Raw genomic sequence first — 17357 nt, 5'->3', positions numbered from 1 at the left:
CCTTTGTCCGCTGGGGTACTTCAAGCTGGTAGTAGCCCCTCTTGTTCCCATACCTAAGATGATTACGCTCCAGCATTTCAGCTCACTTGTAACTCTTTATGGCTGCAGGATTTACTTTGATTTTTCAGCTAACTACTGACTTCCTTCCCCTCCATGCGTAATTTTCTACCATTGGTTTCAAAGTCAAATTGCCTCAGTTCAGTTACTTGCCATACCATCTTTTATTTTCTAGTAAAGAAACACTGCGTATTTAATTATTTGCGGCTCGTCAGAAACGTGAGAAGAATGCTACTTTCTCGGACTTAAGGAAGGAGGAGTTGTGGCTATAGAATGATGGCTCAGAGATGCTTGTTGACTATCAAAATGACCCTGTACTAGACAGTGGCACTTCTGTGGAAGAGTGGTAGGAAGAAGCTGGATAGTTTTACTCTGCCTCTTAAGTGACTATTTGTCCAGCCAACAAAGGTAGTTGCTTGTGCTATCACCATATTAAGTTGAAATGACCAAACTACAATGATCTGTTGAATTTTGTATACTTTTATATTTATACCCTGGTATATCGTTATCACTCTACCTCAATCCCTCCCAAATATCATGATTTTCATTAATTTTTCTTTTCTTGTAGGAAAATCCAGAAGATGCAGAATTGTCAGCAGTGAATTTACTTATTTGTTTAGTTGCCAGGTATTTAATTTGCTATAGACTTCACATCTGCATATTTGAGAGCTCGTCAAGTTTGAGAGTCTTATCTTATCCAAGGAAGACAGAAAGAAGAAACTGGGAGTCATTAGCCAAGTGGCATGACATTTCTAATAGGGAAGATAGTAGAATCTGTTGTTGAGGACATGGTAATAGAGTAGTGGAAAATCAAAATATGCTAGGGTCAGTATGGTTTTGCAAAAAGAAAACATCTGTGACAAATCCATTGGAGCTTTTGTGGGTGTAACAAGAAGGGGAAATGAGGGGAAACCTGTGGGGTACATTCCAGAAGCCATTAGATAATGCCATGTTGCCATGTAAGAGGTACTATCAAAGTTGAGTAATATCTCAGCATGGACTTAAGATTGATTAATAGACAGAAAATAAAATGTAGAAATGAACAGGTAGTTTCAGGATGAGGAGGTTTAGCTAGTGGAATACCCTGAAGATTGGTGCTTGGACCTAGGCTAATTATAAATCATTATGACATGTCATAATATTCTAGTACACAAAGATAACAAAAGCTGTAAGAAATTGAAGGAATGTAGACGAGTTCATGACTGGACAAGCAGGTAGCAAACAATGTGGGGAAGTATGAAATTATTTTTGTGCTTGTGAACAATGAGGAGTCTAAACGACAAATACATGGAGAAAGTCTTCTGAACCAGCACAGGTGATTATAATTTTCTTTGCCAAACTGAAAGCTGCAAAGCAGTGAACTAGATAGGACCTTAGGAATATAATGCAGAAATTTAAGATGAGTTTAGGATCTTTCTAGATAAATTTATGGAGAACAACAACAACAACCATCTTAATTCTGACACACTGATATAAAGAAAGGGAATCTTCTCTCTGTAGAAAGTAGCTGGGTGAATGTATTTCACTGTAAACATTTACTTTAATTTGTTTGCTTTTTCAGGTATTTTGAACAGAGCGATCTTGCAGATAATGATTAACATGACTGCAGTCTGGAATAAGAATTCTACTATAATTTTCAACTTGCTTATTTCATTATCCTTTTTTAAAATGTGGATCTTTCTATTTTGATGGACAAACAATGTCTGAAATTTGAGGATATTAAACAAACTGCAGTGACATTTAAAACTGAAGATAAAGTGCACAGATGAAAAACAGTGCCAAATAACTGTTTTGAATAAATAGTCTGACTAGTTTTGGAATGGTTTGTTATTGATTTGATTTAATTATCAATCTACTTTTTGCAAAAAAAAAACCCTGTATACCAAGTTATTTACTGAAACAATGAAGCCACGAAATTCCAAAGTTTAAACAAAACTTTTTAACCATGTAAGAGTCAAGAATGGTTAGAAATATCTTAAGCTCACTGCTTATGTGGATTCTAGCTAACTGGTTCTGAAAGATTAATCCTGATAATTGGTCAGAATACCATTGCTTGTGAGATGTCAGTTGTAAAATAAGCTGTGAGGCAGCAGTGCTAACCTAAATCAGCACTAGGGAGTTGTGTTCAATTCCAGCCTCGGGTGACTGTGCAAACTCCACACCGACATTCTCCCCCTGTCTACATGGGTTTCCTCTGGGTGCTCTGGTTTCCTCCCACAGATGTGCAGGTTAATTGGAGGAGGCATGCTAAATTTCCCATAGCATCCAGGGGTGTGCAGGCTAGGCTGGTTAGCAGGGTTACAGGGATAGGATAGGGGAATGGATCTGGGTGGGATGCTTTTCTGAAGGTTAGTGTGGACTTGATGGGCTGAATGGCCTGCTTCCCCACTAGGGATTCTGTAATTCTAGATAACAATGGAGTTTTGGCCAACTATCTGAAATTCTACAGAAGATTGTGCCTAGAGGATGAAAAAAAAAACATGCAATGGACCAGTCTTTTTTTTTCAAATTCTACAGTAGTCTTCATTCATGTATTTGTATTATGGCATGATCCTTCCTTAGACTGGATAGCTAATTAAAAAGTCTACATAAGGTGTCAATTTTTTTTCCTCAAATTCCCCATATCCACACTTACATCAGAAACTAATCTACCTATGTAAATTTCATTAACTGCATCCTTTGATCAGTGGATGTTGCAGTTACCACAAGCAGGAGAATACAACCATTGTGACAAGGCTGGATTACAAATATGGACAAGAGAATTTATAATAAAACAAAAATACATTTAAAATGGGAAACAAGTTGCTTACAGCTTTAATCTAATTGCTATTCAAGCCTGTTACTGTTATATTTAGCTCTGATGTGCAATGCCATATTAAAAATAGTACTTGTCAAAGAGCACATTTCATAAACTCGTCACCTGTGTTCAATTGAAGAACATTATGGCCCATTGTTTCTTTTCCTACTGTTTTCTCCAAATTTTTTAAATGTTCATCTGTAATGTTTGGTCTTTCTGATGAAAATATCTAAAAAGACCTGACTTGTCCAATGCTGTTCATTCTCCTAAGCGCAACCAAAATTCTGCTACCTGTATAGGACCAGCTCACCCATCACCTCTGCACTCATTGATCTTCACTGATTCCCAACTTCGCCGATACTTTAGACAGAAAGAGAATTTCAAGCACTTTTATGGTCTCTATCTGCCCCTTCTTTGTAATTTCTTTTCTGCCTCGCAATCTTCAAGAAGTGTTCCTCCAACTCTGGACTCTGCACACCTTTTACTCCATTCACTAAAACTTTGGCAGTTGCACTTTCATCAGTTTAAGATTCCCAAATTTCACCTTTTAATATCTTACATTTAAATAGCACATCTAACAGAAATACACTAAAAGTACTTCATGTGAGCGTTAAAGCCTGATACAACACCATTAGGGGACCTGAGGGCAGAGGACCGAAAGGCTTTTTTTTTTTAAAAAAAATCGGTTGGGTAAAAGAAAATTGGTGCAAACTGCAAGGGGCCAGCAAGTTGGAAAGAACGAGTTTTAAGCAATGTCAGAAACCAGAGTTTAGGATTTTAACAGCTGAACGAATAGCTGTCAGTTGTGCAATTAGTAATTAAGATAGGGGATGAGGTGGAGGAGAGATTAGGGGTATGGTCAGAAGTTTTTGAAAGTGATCAAAATTTTTAAAAGAGTGGTTGCTCAACCAGGAGCTAATGTAACTGTTTTAACTAAGGTAATGAGGAAGGGTCACTCAAACTGAAATGATAACTCTGATTTCTCTCCACAGACGTTGCCATACCTGCTGAACTTTTCCAGCAATTTCTATTTTTGTAACCTAGGTTATAGTCACCCATTCTAATATCTCATGACTAACTGTCCATTCTTGGCTGTTTACACTCTTCAGCCTTTTGGGGACATTCCCCCATGTGAAATAAATACGTTCTAAACAAACTACTCTCCACAGATGCTACCTGACTGCTTTTCCAGCATTTTTTGTTTTGGATTTTGGGGGATTACAAGTTATTTCAAAACAAAAATGTCACCAGTAAAATTTCATGTCCAAGGTGAAATTTATATTTATTTGGCTAGAACAGATACAACCACTGTCTAAATTTATCTTGAACAGAACTCAGTTTCTCTTCCTTCAAACATTCTTTTTCGTGTTAACAAAACTTATATTTGTAAGTTAGAGTTGAAACACTCATTTATACTTGAACTGGGATAAGACAAGACACGGTGGCTTAGTATTTGTATGTTGGAAAAACAGCATGGTATTTTTCATCCTTTATTAACGTCTTCAATCCAGTCAAAATATTACAATAACTCTGAAAAGTTGTAGAATTTATCGAATTCAGAAGTTAGTCTGATGTATACAAGTTACAGAAAGTAAACATGCTCACTCACAAAGATAAAATAAATATGGACTACATTTTAATTAATTCTATATAGCAAATTTATATTCGTAATGCTGGCCCAAATAAGGAACAATAAACATAGATTGCACTGTCTTTTTTTCTGGCCTACCTAATTGTCGACAGATCTTAACATCCCCCAATTCTGACGCAAGTTATAATGGGGAGGAAACATGGTAAACCAATTAGATGCATATTTTGGTTCTGTCTTCACAAAAAGAGGATTCAAATAACATCCCAAAAGCAGTGGGAACATAGGATCTAGTGAGGGAGAAACTGAAGGACGTCAGTATTTGTAGAGAAATAATGTTGGAGAAATTGGTGGGATTAAAGGCTGATAAATCCCACATTACTTACAGAAACAAAGTGACTGTATCGGTGGTCATTTTTCAAGATTCTAGAGAGTCTGGAACAATTTGGATTGGATGGCAGCTAATGTAACCCCACTATTTAAAAAAAGTGGAGAGAAAACAGTACATGGGATTGGGGCAGTGCACCGATATGGAGAGAGAACTGATTGTCAGACAGAAACAAAGAGTAGGAATAAATGGTCTTTTTCGGAGTACAGCAGTAATTGCTGGGGTATTGCAGGGATCAGCACTCAGATCCCAGCTATTTACAATATATTTTTATGATTTAGGTATAAATCTCCAAGTTTGCAAACAGTACAAAGGTAAGTGGGAGGGTGCACTGTGAGGAGGATACACGGATGTTTCAGTCTGATTTGGATAAGTTGGGCGAGTGGGCAAATGTATGGCAGATGTAGTGTAATGTAGACAAAGACGAAGTTATCCATTTTGGTAGAGAAAGAAAAGGCAGATTATCTGAATGGCAATAGATTGGGAAAATGGGAGGTGAAGCTAGACCTGTGTGTCCTTGTGCAACAATCACAAGGACAACCACCCCAAGGTGAAGGGCTCTTCCTTTTAGGGTGGCTCGGTGGTTAGCACTGCTGCCTCACAGCACTAGGGACCTGGGTTCGATTCCACCCTTGGATGACTGTCTGTGTGGAGTTTGCACATTCTCCCCGTGTCTGCATGGGTTTCCTCTGGGTGCTCTGGTTTCCTCCCAGAGTCCAAAACTGTGCAGGGTAGGTGGATTGGCTATGCTAAATTGTCCAGGGATGTTTAGGTTAGGTGGGTTAGACATGGGCAATGCAGAGGTATAGGGGAATGGGTCTGGATGGGATGCTCTTCGGAGGGGCGGTGTAGACTTGTTGGGCCAAATGGCCTGTTTCTGCACTGTAGGGATTCTATGATGTGCAAGTACAGCAGGCAGTGAAGAAGGAAAATATGTTGGACTTCATAGCAAGAGGATTTGAGTACAGCAGTTGTACAGGGCCTTGGGGAGACCACACCTGGAGTACTGTGTGCTGTTTTGGTCTCCTTTTCGGAGGGTGGATGTTCAGGCTATGGACAGAATGCAAGTAAAGGTTTTCCAGACTGATTCCTGGGAATGGCAAGACTAACTGATGGAGATAGAATGGATCAGTTAAGACTATATTCAATGGAATTTAGAAGATTGATGGGAGATTTCATTGAAACCCATAAAACTCTAAATGGATTAGTCAGGGTAAATGCAGGAAGGATGTTCCTAATGACCGGAAAGTCTAGAACTAGGTATCACAGTTTAAGGATACGTGGTAGGCTATTTAAGATAAGAGAAATTTCTTCATCCTGAGAGTGAGATTCTCTGCCACAGAAACTGGTTGAGACCAAATCATTGCATGTTTTCAAGAAAGAGAGTTAGATATAGGTCTTAGGTCTAAAGGAATCAAAGGATACGGGGAGAAAGCAGGAACTGGGAACTCAGGACTGAGTTAGATGATCAGCCACGATCACATGGAGTCTACTCTGCCATTCAAAGGACTGAGTAATCTACTACAATCCTATTTTCTATGTTAGCTGTTCATAGAACCAGTTGTTCTGAACAATTTCAATCCTTTCTCTTACATACTTCAGTTGTATAAACAGTTTAGTTCCTGACTGCTTTGTAAATGAAAGCTGAGGGGAAGGACGGCCTAGTGGTATTAATCACTGGACTGTTAATCCCGGAACCCAAGTTTGAATCCCACCACAGCAGTTAGTGGAATTTGAATTCAGTAAAAATCTGGAATTAAGAATCTAATGATGAGCATAAATATATTGCCGATTGTCAGGAAAAACCTGAATGTCCTTTAGGAAGGAAACTGACATCCTTACCTAGACTAACTCCAGACCCACAGCAATGTGGCTGACTCTTAACAGCCCTCTAGGCAATTAGGGATGGCCAATAAACGCTGGCCTCATCCATGACAGAAGAAATAAACAGCCAATTACTGACGATAACATGCTCAATTTAGCCAAGAAAAAAACAAAAAAACCAAAACCACTGTCATTGGAAGACATCAATGGTTACTCTATCTGGTTGTGTGTGTGTGTGTGTGTGTGGACTATAGTTTGTTGCACAAGTAAGCAAATAAGTGGAGAATTATTAAATATACAGAGCTATCCTTCAATTTTTTCACCATAATTTTATACATATTGACAAATATTGTTTATTACTCCAAAACCAGTTTTAAATTATTACATCTGCATATTCTGTACGTGTAAGCCTAAACTTCTTTATTCCAGCACAACATGCCGAGTGTGCAGTAAAACTTAGCACTTCCATACTAACAGGTTTAAATGTCCTATTTATCTTCCCGTTCCAGAAGAAATATTTGCCCAATTCTTTAAGAGGGGCTGTATCTGAGAAAACATGAATGCAGCATTATTTAAAGGCAATTGAAAAAAATCAGTGGTGATTCCTATCTCACCTACTCTACCATCTCATCTGAAAGACAGCACCTTTGCTATAACAGCATTTCAATTAGTACTGCACTAGTGTGTCGGCCTCAAAGCAGGTCCCTGGAATGGGACTTAACCCCAAATACGGACTAAGGAGGGCTCTTCTGGCACAATGGTACTGTTCCAACCTTGGGCCAGGTGGTTCAAGTCCCACCTTCTCCAGAGGTCATCATAACATATCTGAACAGGTTGATTCAAAATTTACCTAAACTGACCAAGGATCTTCACCTAAAACTGTTCTGCCTTGAAATGGTTGTATATTTTAAAAATTTTATTCCAATTCTAAAATTTCTGCACTTGCAATAGTTTTACTTCATCCAATTAAAGTAAAAATAAACTAAGCGCTTTTTTAAAAAATGAATTGCAAAGTAAAAGAAATAGATCAACCTAGTTACATCTCTAAAAACAAATTGGAATACACACCAGGAGTCCAATTTATTAACCTAGTCTAAACTGAATTTTTATTCTGCTAGATGATCAATGCAGTGGTATATGGTGATCACTAAACTCCCATTTAAAAGTTACAAAACTTAAACACAGAGCTGAAGACAATCATTTATGTAAACAAATTCATTGTAATGTCATTTCACAGAAGATAACATAATACTTTCAATGTTTTAAATCATCTAGATTTTAAGCTAATACTTGAGTGCTTGAGAAGATATCTTCTACATCTTTTGTATCATTACTTGGAATTTACCTGCAAAAAAAAAAAAATAGATAACTACTTCATTTGGGATACAAAAGCTCTTGCAATTATTTCCTTTAATTAATTTTGCTTTATCACCGTATACTAACAACCATACTTGTACCTGAATTTGAACACATCCTTTAAGTAAAACTACAGTTTTCTTAATATATTATTCATAAGCAATCAAGGGGAAAAACATTACAAGGCAGCTTAGTTGCAAAGGTAAAAGCAGACTATCGGCCAAATATTCTAAAATGATAACCAATTCTCTCACCATATTTTGCCATAATTCTGTTTATCAGAATTTCTCTTCTTGATTATCAAAGAGTAGCAAAATGCATGGAAGATGATCAGCTAATCGAAAAGTATTGACAACTGATGTGGAGCAACCCCTTAGCTCCAAGCAGTTGTAACAAACTAAAAACTCTCAAATGCAACTATTTTTAAGTCACCACACAACTTACATGCAGGCATTGCAGTAACTTCCACTGTCACAATACTTTTAATTCCCAAGTTCGATAACGCACCTCGAACTATTCCACAAGTAAACGCCAAATACTGAAATAAAAGATAAGGATGATGTTAACCTCCTGTAATATGCAAAGAATATTGAAAATCAATATTAAATCAAAACTCAACATGGCTAGCTAAAGTTAGCACCGCTGCCTCACATTGCCAGGGTCCGATGTTTGATTCCAGCCTCGGGTGACTGTGTGGAGTTTACACATTCTCCCTGTCTCTGCATGGATTTCTTCTGGCTGTTCTGGTTTCCTCCCATAGATCAAAGATATGCAAGTTAGGTGGATTGGTTGTGCTAAGTTGCCCACTGCGTCCAGGCTAGCTGGGTTAGCAGGGTGGGGTGCTCTTGAAGGGTTGGTGTGGACTGGATGGACCGAATGGCCTGCTTCCACACTAAGGATTCTATGATCCTTAATGTCCACTTTGCACTAAATGCACAACTAAGTTCTGCAAGATAGCTCAATACATGTAATGACATTTTTAAATGTATAATAAATGAAAGACATTTGATTCCATTTATATTTTTCCGCTTCCAAATAAACAAACATTCTCAGAGTCAGAACAATGCAAACAGAAATCTCAATTTAAAAAACTAAGCTTTTGGCTAGAGTTACAACAATCAAGGGCTATTTAAGGTACTGTTTATTGAACTGCATGAACTGTTCATGGGTCTGTGTCTCACTTTAGCATTATGAAATCCTGGATATCAAAAATATAGTTAACTCCCAATCGAGTGTCTATTAAGTTTCTAAGTGTGTTAGACACAAGGTTGTGCATTTCTAAGTGTATTGATACTGCTAAAGCAAGACAGTCCCACAATTTAGTGAGCATTCATCTAGGATGAGTTTTAAAAAATAGTTTGTAGAATTCATCTGAATCATGCCATACGCAACACCGAAGTGCACAAATATCTCATTTTTCAATATGATCCGTTAGTGCGATTATTTTGCCTGAAAAAGGTGTGTAAAGTACTAAACCCTCCCCTGTGAGCCAAGGTATTTCTAATACATCATGGTCTTGTCACGCTTGCAGATCACCAACCTTAATTAACATATTACTTGCATTTGTTCATATACACTCCCAGCACATCTTACACCACCTTGTATTCCCACCGGATCTCAAAGCAAATTTAACTTTATTTCCCCTCTAAATTCTCTCTGCTCTACTTTCCTTCTGGTGGACCATCCCTTGCTAAAATAAGTTAAATCTTTGCTGTAACAACAGTTAACATTTCATTGAAGACAGTGGTTCTTTCTAGAAATCTCTACCATGAATAGATTCCAAAGCCCCATCCTCCCGCACCATTTCTCCAGCCACTCACAAAGCTATCACATCCTGTTATTTCTATACTCAATGTACGCTATTGGATGTTTTTCAGGCATTACTACCTTGAAGACCCAGTTCCTTAATTTCCTCCTGAGACACTGTTTGCAGGTCCATAACCCTTCTCTTTCCTACATTGTTGCTTCCTATGCAGACCATAACTACTGGCTGTTGCCCTTTCTCCCTCAAAAATATTTTGCAGCCTCACTGCATTCTCTTTTGCTTAGCATTAGGGAAGCATCATCATTGGTGGACCCTCGCAGATGAGGATGACTCTCTTACACTCAGAGCAAGTCCATAGGTGGCAATACAGACTGATGCAGCTTCCACAGGATCTGTTACACTTGGGACGCAAGGTGGTCGCAGGAAGGAGTGAATGAGGCATTGATGTGGCAGTGCTCTCCTTATGCGGTTTTCGCTTGGCCTCTGCTTCTTCCCCCGATGGCAAGTCTCAAAATGCTTGACACCTTGCCAGGTGCTCCTCTGCCACTTTGGATGGTCTTGGGCCAGTGATTCCCAGGTGCCTGTGAGAATGCCGCACTTAGTCAGTGAGGCCTCGAGGGTATTACTGAAGCACTTCCTCTGTCCACCTGCCGTTTCAGAGCTGGAAGTAGAGCACCTGCTTGGGGAGTCTCATGTTGGTCATGTGGATGACCTGCCCAGCCTATCGTAGCCTCAGTGCCTCAATGCTGGGGATGTTGGCCTCGTCAAGGACACTCGTGTTGGTGCGTCTTTCTTCCAAGCAGATTCTCAGGATCTTGCACAGGTGCATTGGTGGTGCTGCGCCAACACCTTGAGAAGTCTGGTGTAGACAGTGCACGTTTCAGAGCCTTAAAGAGACCAGGAACCACCAAAGCTCTGTAAACCAAGAGCTTGGTATCAGATCTGATGTTGTTGTTCTTGAAAACCCTTTTACACAGGCAGCCGAAGGCTGTGCTAGCACAATGGGAGGTAATACTGAATCTCTTCATCAATAGTGGCTTCGGCAGACAGGAAACTCTAGGTATGGGAAACATACCTCTTGAGATTCCAGTTCGCAGTTGCAGAATTGTTCAGCTATGAAATTCCCTACAATTCAGTGAATTTCTAGGTTTTACTGTGTGAAATAACTCCACAAACACCAGTATCCTGTTACCCTTTATTTACACATGCATAGTACAAGACACTGACCCAGCTAGCATAGAGCCGGCTCCTAGAGTGAACAGATCTTCTGACGCTCTTGTTTATACTCTTCGCCAGGGATCTGGTCCAATCAAGGAATTAATATTCTATGAAGCTTTACCTGGCTGACCTCATTCCAATCACTATATTCCCTCCCCCTCTAAGTCCTGGGATATAAGCCCATTAATATTCCTGTAGCTTCTCCAGGTCTGGTTCCTCCAACTCTGCCTCAGATACTGGCAGCATGTATTGAACCGTAGCCCACCTCTTGCACCCAGAGCTTCTCAGAAGAAATGCACCTTCTTCAGGTGGTAACAACATTGAAGCAGCGGCATCTGCTATGTCCATCCTGTCCTCACAGGGTTCTTCAACACTAGGCGAGAGGGGAGAAGCCATGGGTTCTGACAGCCCTGCCAGATGTTCTGAGGGCCCAGATATGTTTTGCTCCCACCCCATTTGCGAGACTCCAGCTTTCATGTGGACCACATGCTTGTTCAGGTCCACCTCTTCCACCTGAGCTTTGTACGTCATGGGACCTGCAACACATGCAGGGCTAATCCTATGGTTTTGGCACCAAACTTCGTCCCCTTAAAGTAAACTGCATCTCTCGATTAGTCTTGTGTCCAACATTGGCAGTCCCGATATCATTATGCCCCAATCAGGGAACTTGTGTTCTAAAGAGATCCATCTGGCTGACCTTGTTCCAATCACTACACTGTAGTTATTTGTTTTGGTGCCATAGATGTGCTGTATTTGTCCTCCCCTGAGCTCCCTTGACAGTTTTTAAATGCTGAATGCTGAGATTTCAGTGCTCCTAGATTACTGCGCTGTCTTTTTCCTACCCGAGTTTGAGAAACCGGACAGTAATTCCTGCAGAAGTATTTATTCAGGACACAACAAAAAAAGTCTTGAAGTTTCCACATGGCATTGGAGTGTCAAGTAATGGGTATCAGTGTGGTTATGGATTTTAATGTTTATGTTTACCATTTCCCAACTCCTGTTTACTTCGGAATTATTTATGTATACCAGGTTTTTATTTAATACAGTTCAGATCCCTATCATATTGGTATCCTCTAATTAGCTCATCTTAATTTTATCACTAAGCATGTCCTTCCCCAGCTCACTAAATTCCCATCTCTATTTCTTTCAGCAAATCAAACAGATTCATCTAACTGTACACACGATGTATATTAGCAGATTGCCATATGTACTTTCTCAAAGCAACAAGTTACAACTAGCTATTCAGTTGCCAGCCACAATAAACAAACATGCTGGTGTTCTAGTGCAAAGAGCTGCCCACAAACAAGTCGTACATTCTGGGATATTTCATGATCAAGGACTATAAGCTGAAAGATGCACTAAAGTTTGGGGAAGGTGCCACAAAGGGTCAACTGGGAAAATGCCACCCTTTTAAGGCCTTTCAGCTTCAGTACGCAGAAGGTTGGAAACTAGATAAAACCAAGGCTGTACATTACAATGTAATGGATCTTGTAAATATTAATTGTAATTATAAATGCAGTAATATACAGTATTAGAATGAAGCAATTTAATTTGAAATTCAATTTTGAACAGTTGTGATGTACTTTTATAAATGTCACTAAAGCATATTTTTGGAAAAAAATTGCCAGGCACAATAATTAACACTTAGTCAGAGATACAGGACAAATCTGCCTCACAGCCATAAGACACTGTAGATGGACTAAGATAGTGCAAAGTAGGACTTAAACCCATCAAAGGCATGGTGCCCCACCTTCGGGAGCTGTTAGCCAATCAAACAGGCCAGCAGCTGCTAGGACTGCAGACAGGCTCATTAAGGAGACCCAATGGGAATCCAGATCTAGGTAAATCGAGGTCATGTAGGAGAGGCTTTCCAACCCAGGAGGGGTCGGAGGACTGCATTTTAAAAAGCCATGTGGCTACTATTACACAATGAGTAAAGAGCACCATCCAAACAAACATAGTACCTGCTTCCTTCCTGCCATTCTAAAAACAAATATGCAGCCCACACCAAATGCATTATGGTGAAGGTAGGCAGTGGTATAGTGGTAATGTAATATACGATAGTAATCCAGAGCAACAGACTAATGTTGGGACTCATGCCATGTCCTCAACATGGCAAGTGGTGAAATCTGAATACAAATAAACTCCGGAACCCTTAACAACTAGTTAAATTGGTTATTTGTCATAAAAGCCTCTGGTTCATTAATGTAATTTACGGAAAGAATATCTGCCTTCCATACCTAGTTTGGCCTACACGTAACTCCAAACCGACAGTAGTGTGATTGATTCTGTCTTGGCCCCTGAAATGACCTAGTAAGCCAGTCAGTTTAAGGGCACTTGGAGACAGGGAATAAATGCTGGCTGTGGGACCCACATCCTATGAATAATAATTTTTTGTTATTCAATCAACTTTTAACAGCTTTAATTGACCCTTAAGTTATTTATTTATATTGGTTGGTGGTCTGCCAGTTTCAATGCCAACCCCATATTACGTAGTGAACTTGTGGGTAGGTAATTTCGCCACATGGCCTATTTTGCTTGCAATTTCCAATCCACACTTGGAGCTGACTGACTAAAACTTCAAGGAGCAACAATTATCGAAAAAAAGAGAAAAACCAGACTAAACTTCAACACTTTCTGTTCTACTTGTTAGGGAATTCCAAATCTCACCAAATTCCTGTTGTCATTCCATTCAGCAAGCTATTTCAACAATCAGGTCATACAGCCGTTATGCACAATTCAAACATAAGCATCATATGATCGTGAGCATCACCTTGCAAATAAATACACCATCAATTACTGAATTCATGATTCAAAGGTTTCTGTACCAGTACCACTCAAAAATCAAAAAAGTTAAAATATTGCAAAAGCCAGAAATCTGAAAAATAGAAATACTTGTAGGATAACTTTCACCCCGTTTCATTGGGTGAAAACCTACTACATTTCTACTTTTTGTCGGCTTTGATAAAAGATTACCAACCTCAAAACATTAACTTTCTCCTGTAAATGCTGCCTGACTTGCTGAATATTTCAGCTCAAATTATTGTTGGTGTTTGAGAAAATATTTAAACCAACTCTCAAGTGATCAAGAAAATAAATAAGGAATCAAACTAGTGTATTTCTTGTGGAGGATATTAGCTATGCTACTGCAATTAATTTATTCCCTAAAGGAGTTGCAATTAAAATGTTACTTCTTTCATTCTTAGAATAAGAACACAATCTTTATTACCTATTTAGCAGTTTAGATATTTTCATCGGTTGGTACTGTAGCAAGAACCTTTACAAAGATAAGCCAGAATCCAAGATGCATATATTGCAACTTTCATTCATTATTCAAGGGAAGTGATCTAGGCACTGCTGAAAATCAAAACAAAAAGTGAAAGTCATTCATAACATCTAACCACTCCAAGCTTTGCACTGTTACTTTTCAGAACCTTCCTATCTTGAAACAAAGTCTACACAACCTCAAATCTGTATGGAAATTGGAACCAGACAGACAATTTGAGCAGGTCTCCATTAAATGTCATTTTTTGTCAATTAACTAACATTGCTATAGCAGGCTTCATATTATCTTATATTTTGATTGATGTTCTTTATAATTTCTGTTCAGAATTTCTTGCATTCAATTAATTTGTCCATCGTTTTAAAACCAGAAAGTAAACCCTGGTCTTTCCTCTCCCAAGTGCAGAAACAAAATGAGTTTTGTTAACTTTATTATGGCTATTGCCATAAAAACCTTTTCATTGAATCATTATATTTTGGAGCACAGAAACACATAATTTATTTTAACGGTTTTGCACCCTTCTATCAAACACCTAGTCTAAAGTCCAATTTCACATTTGCTATATTCCAATAAAACTTACTCTTTATCAAAACATCAATATTGGTGTCCCACAGGATTCATGTTTGTTGGTCAATAATTCATGATTTATTAATGACTTACATAATAGGCACTATTCCTTTCTCCTTTAAATCTGCCATAATCACCCCTTTCCTCAAAAGGAAAAGGCTCTGACCTCACTGTTCTTGAAAACTACCACCATCCTTCCAAGGACCTTGAACATACTGTTACCTCCTAAACCAATGCCCATCTTTCCCAGAACACTTAATCCCAACAGGTTTCAGCTTCTGCACCCACTCAGCTGCTGACCAGAAGGCTAGCCCAATACTTTACCGAGCTCAGTATCATGTTTGAGGGGGGGATGGGAGAGAAAGTGGGAAACACATAATTCTAATGAGTTTTACGTACACATTTGCTTTTAAGCTAGTTAATCTCATTATAACGGATTCCATTCTACTGCTACAAGTTACACAGGCATATTCTATCATTCTAACATCTTTAGATGTTAGAAACCAGTCCCTTTAGAACAACAGATTGGTCAGTGTAGTGATTGCAACGAGGTCAACCAGTTGGACCTCACATACGAGTTCCATGATTGGACCAGATTAACAGCCCCAAATCAGGAAGACCTGGCTGACATAAGAGGATTAATGTCAGGGATACTGAGGTCCTGAATGCCTGACTCGAGAGAAGCAGTGCTATTGTCAAAGGCCATGCATTTATAAATAAAGGATGATTGGTGATGGGATGCCAGCCTTTGAAGAGTTATTTCAGTCAGCTAGTTGATAGCTTCATGGCTCAGTGAATGACTTATCACTCCAATTCAAAATGCCTCCACTTCCATGTGAGTCCAAGATACCCAAATGCTGTTATGATTAAACTACCTGGCTAGATGCATTGACTGAACAAAAGCCAGAATGTTAGGGTGTCAAAGTAAACTGTCTAGAATGGTATATAATGCTTGAGATTATAACTCAAAAATACTGACACCAGAAGAACTCCCCAGCTCTTCTTTGAATACTGCCGTAGGATCTATGTTCACACAAAGGGGGGCAGACAGAGCATCAATGTAAAATTTCATCAGAAATTTGGCATCTAGAAAGGACAATATTCACCCAGTGCTGCAGGGAAGTGTCAGCTCAGATTATTTGCTTGAATGTCTGGAACACAGCATTAGGGCATAACCTTCTGGCTCTGAACAGAGTCTACTACCACTGAGTTGAGGAAAGAGAATTATATGTTATTCTCAATCTAAAAAGACATTAAAAAACATGGTACATGGATGAGAAGGGTTTAGAGGGATATGAACCAAATGTGGGTAATTGGAACTAGCTGAGTGGGCACCATGGTCAGCATGGACCAGTTTTGGCCGAAGGGCCTGTTTCCGTGCTGTATTACTCGATGACTCTAAATGCAAGCAAATTTACTGAAGGGTCATCATTAGTGCCTTAACTACTGAAGTGATGCTGGGCAACCTATAGTGTTTCTCCTGTGCACAATGAACTGACAGACTGACAAAGCAATCACTTAGATTTGGGTAAAAGCAAAATATTTAAATTACTTCTAGTAAACTGAAATGTCAAAACAGATTCACAATGCCAAGTACAAGAAGAGAGTTTGTTTGCATCCTAAAACAGTCCGAAATCTTGAGTAGAGTTTCTAGTTTAAGAGTGCAGTTTAGCTTAAGTAGCACTCAAATCCACATTTGTTTCCTGAATTGAACTTTCAATTCAAATTCATGTTCATTCTACACAACTTTCCATGAACAAGGATTTAAATGCAAAAAAAATTACATTGATCAATATTTTAATTAATTGCAATAAATTGGAACAGCTTAAACAAAATTCTGCAGTTATTGATCATGGGGTGGCACTTGTTGCTAACATTGAACCAAACTACCTGCAAATACTTAGCTGCTTTGTACTGCCAATTTTTCCTGCGATGACATCAATTTCATTCTAGTGCAATCCATACGTAATCCCCGATATCCAGAGGTAGTGAAAACAACAAGCAAAATGAACATCAGGCTGAAAGCTTCTCAAAATTCAAATCACTGTTATAGGTAGTCAAGAGTGCTGACATCATTAGTGTACATCTGGAACAGAAATCAGCACTCACTCCACCAGCATTGCATGCTGCTGGCGCCTTAATGTGCTCAGTGGCAAACTCCTGTGATCAGCACGCACCCCCCTCTGCTCAGGTTGCCAACCTACATATTCGCTCAGCCCTATGTAAACTACAAACCTGAACCATGATAGAAGGTTGACGGAGTAAGGTCACAAAACTTAAGATTCTGCACATCAGGAAAACTTTTGAAAAATTTCACATTTTGTTGGTTCTGTAGTTGTTAGAAGTTTTAAATAACTCAAATTATGGATGGTCCTAATCTTTGCCTGGCCGTTACATCTGAGGAGCTGAGACTGCCTAGGAAGTGACTGTACTTTACTAAAGTTTTTGATAAGGTTCTACATGGTAGACGAATTAGTAAAGTTAGATCACATGGGATTCAGGGCCAGCTTGCTA

At 39.0% G+C, this 17357-nt stretch overlaps 1 protein-coding gene and 1 long non-coding RNA gene across 5 annotated transcripts in view; one reads left to right on the top strand and one right to left on the bottom strand.

The window, feature by feature from the left end:
• Positions 1-13: 13 nt before the first annotated feature.
• LOC125483670 lies at positions 14-2953 on the top strand. Its single transcript, XR_007262616.1, has 2 exons — positions 14-684; positions 1619-2953. It is a non-coding gene; the product is annotated as an uncharacterized LOC125483670 (long non-coding RNA).
• A 1353-nt stretch (positions 2954-4306) lies between these two features.
• Positions 4307-17357, bottom strand: part of trappc6b (trafficking protein particle complex subunit 6B) — a 34649-nt gene continuing 21598 nt past the window's right edge. The window contains exons 5-6 of one of the 4 annotated variants that reach the window (XM_020529885.2): positions 8455-8548; positions 4307-7999 (exon numbers count right to left, since the gene is read on the bottom strand). In XM_020529885.2, the coding sequence (XP_020385474.1) occupies positions 7968-7999; positions 8455-8548 (126 nt within the window). In that variant the 3' untranslated portion in view covers positions 4307-7967. Of the gene's footprint in view, positions 8000-8454; positions 8549-14250; positions 14351-16733; positions 16793-17357 lie in introns of those variants that run through there. The other 3 variants (XM_048599843.1, XM_048599841.1, XM_048599842.1) reach the window with 3 other exon arrangements.

The sequence above is a fragment of the Rhincodon typus genome, chromosome 8 (genome assembly GCF_021869965.1).
Source record: "Rhincodon typus isolate 14 chromosome 8, sRhiTyp1.1, whole genome shotgun sequence".
Classification (NCBI taxonomy): Eukaryota; Metazoa; Chordata; class Chondrichthyes; order Orectolobiformes; family Rhincodontidae; genus Rhincodon; species Rhincodon typus.
Note: the sequence above shows the minus strand (reverse complement) of the source record. Positions and strands in the feature narration are given on the sequence as shown.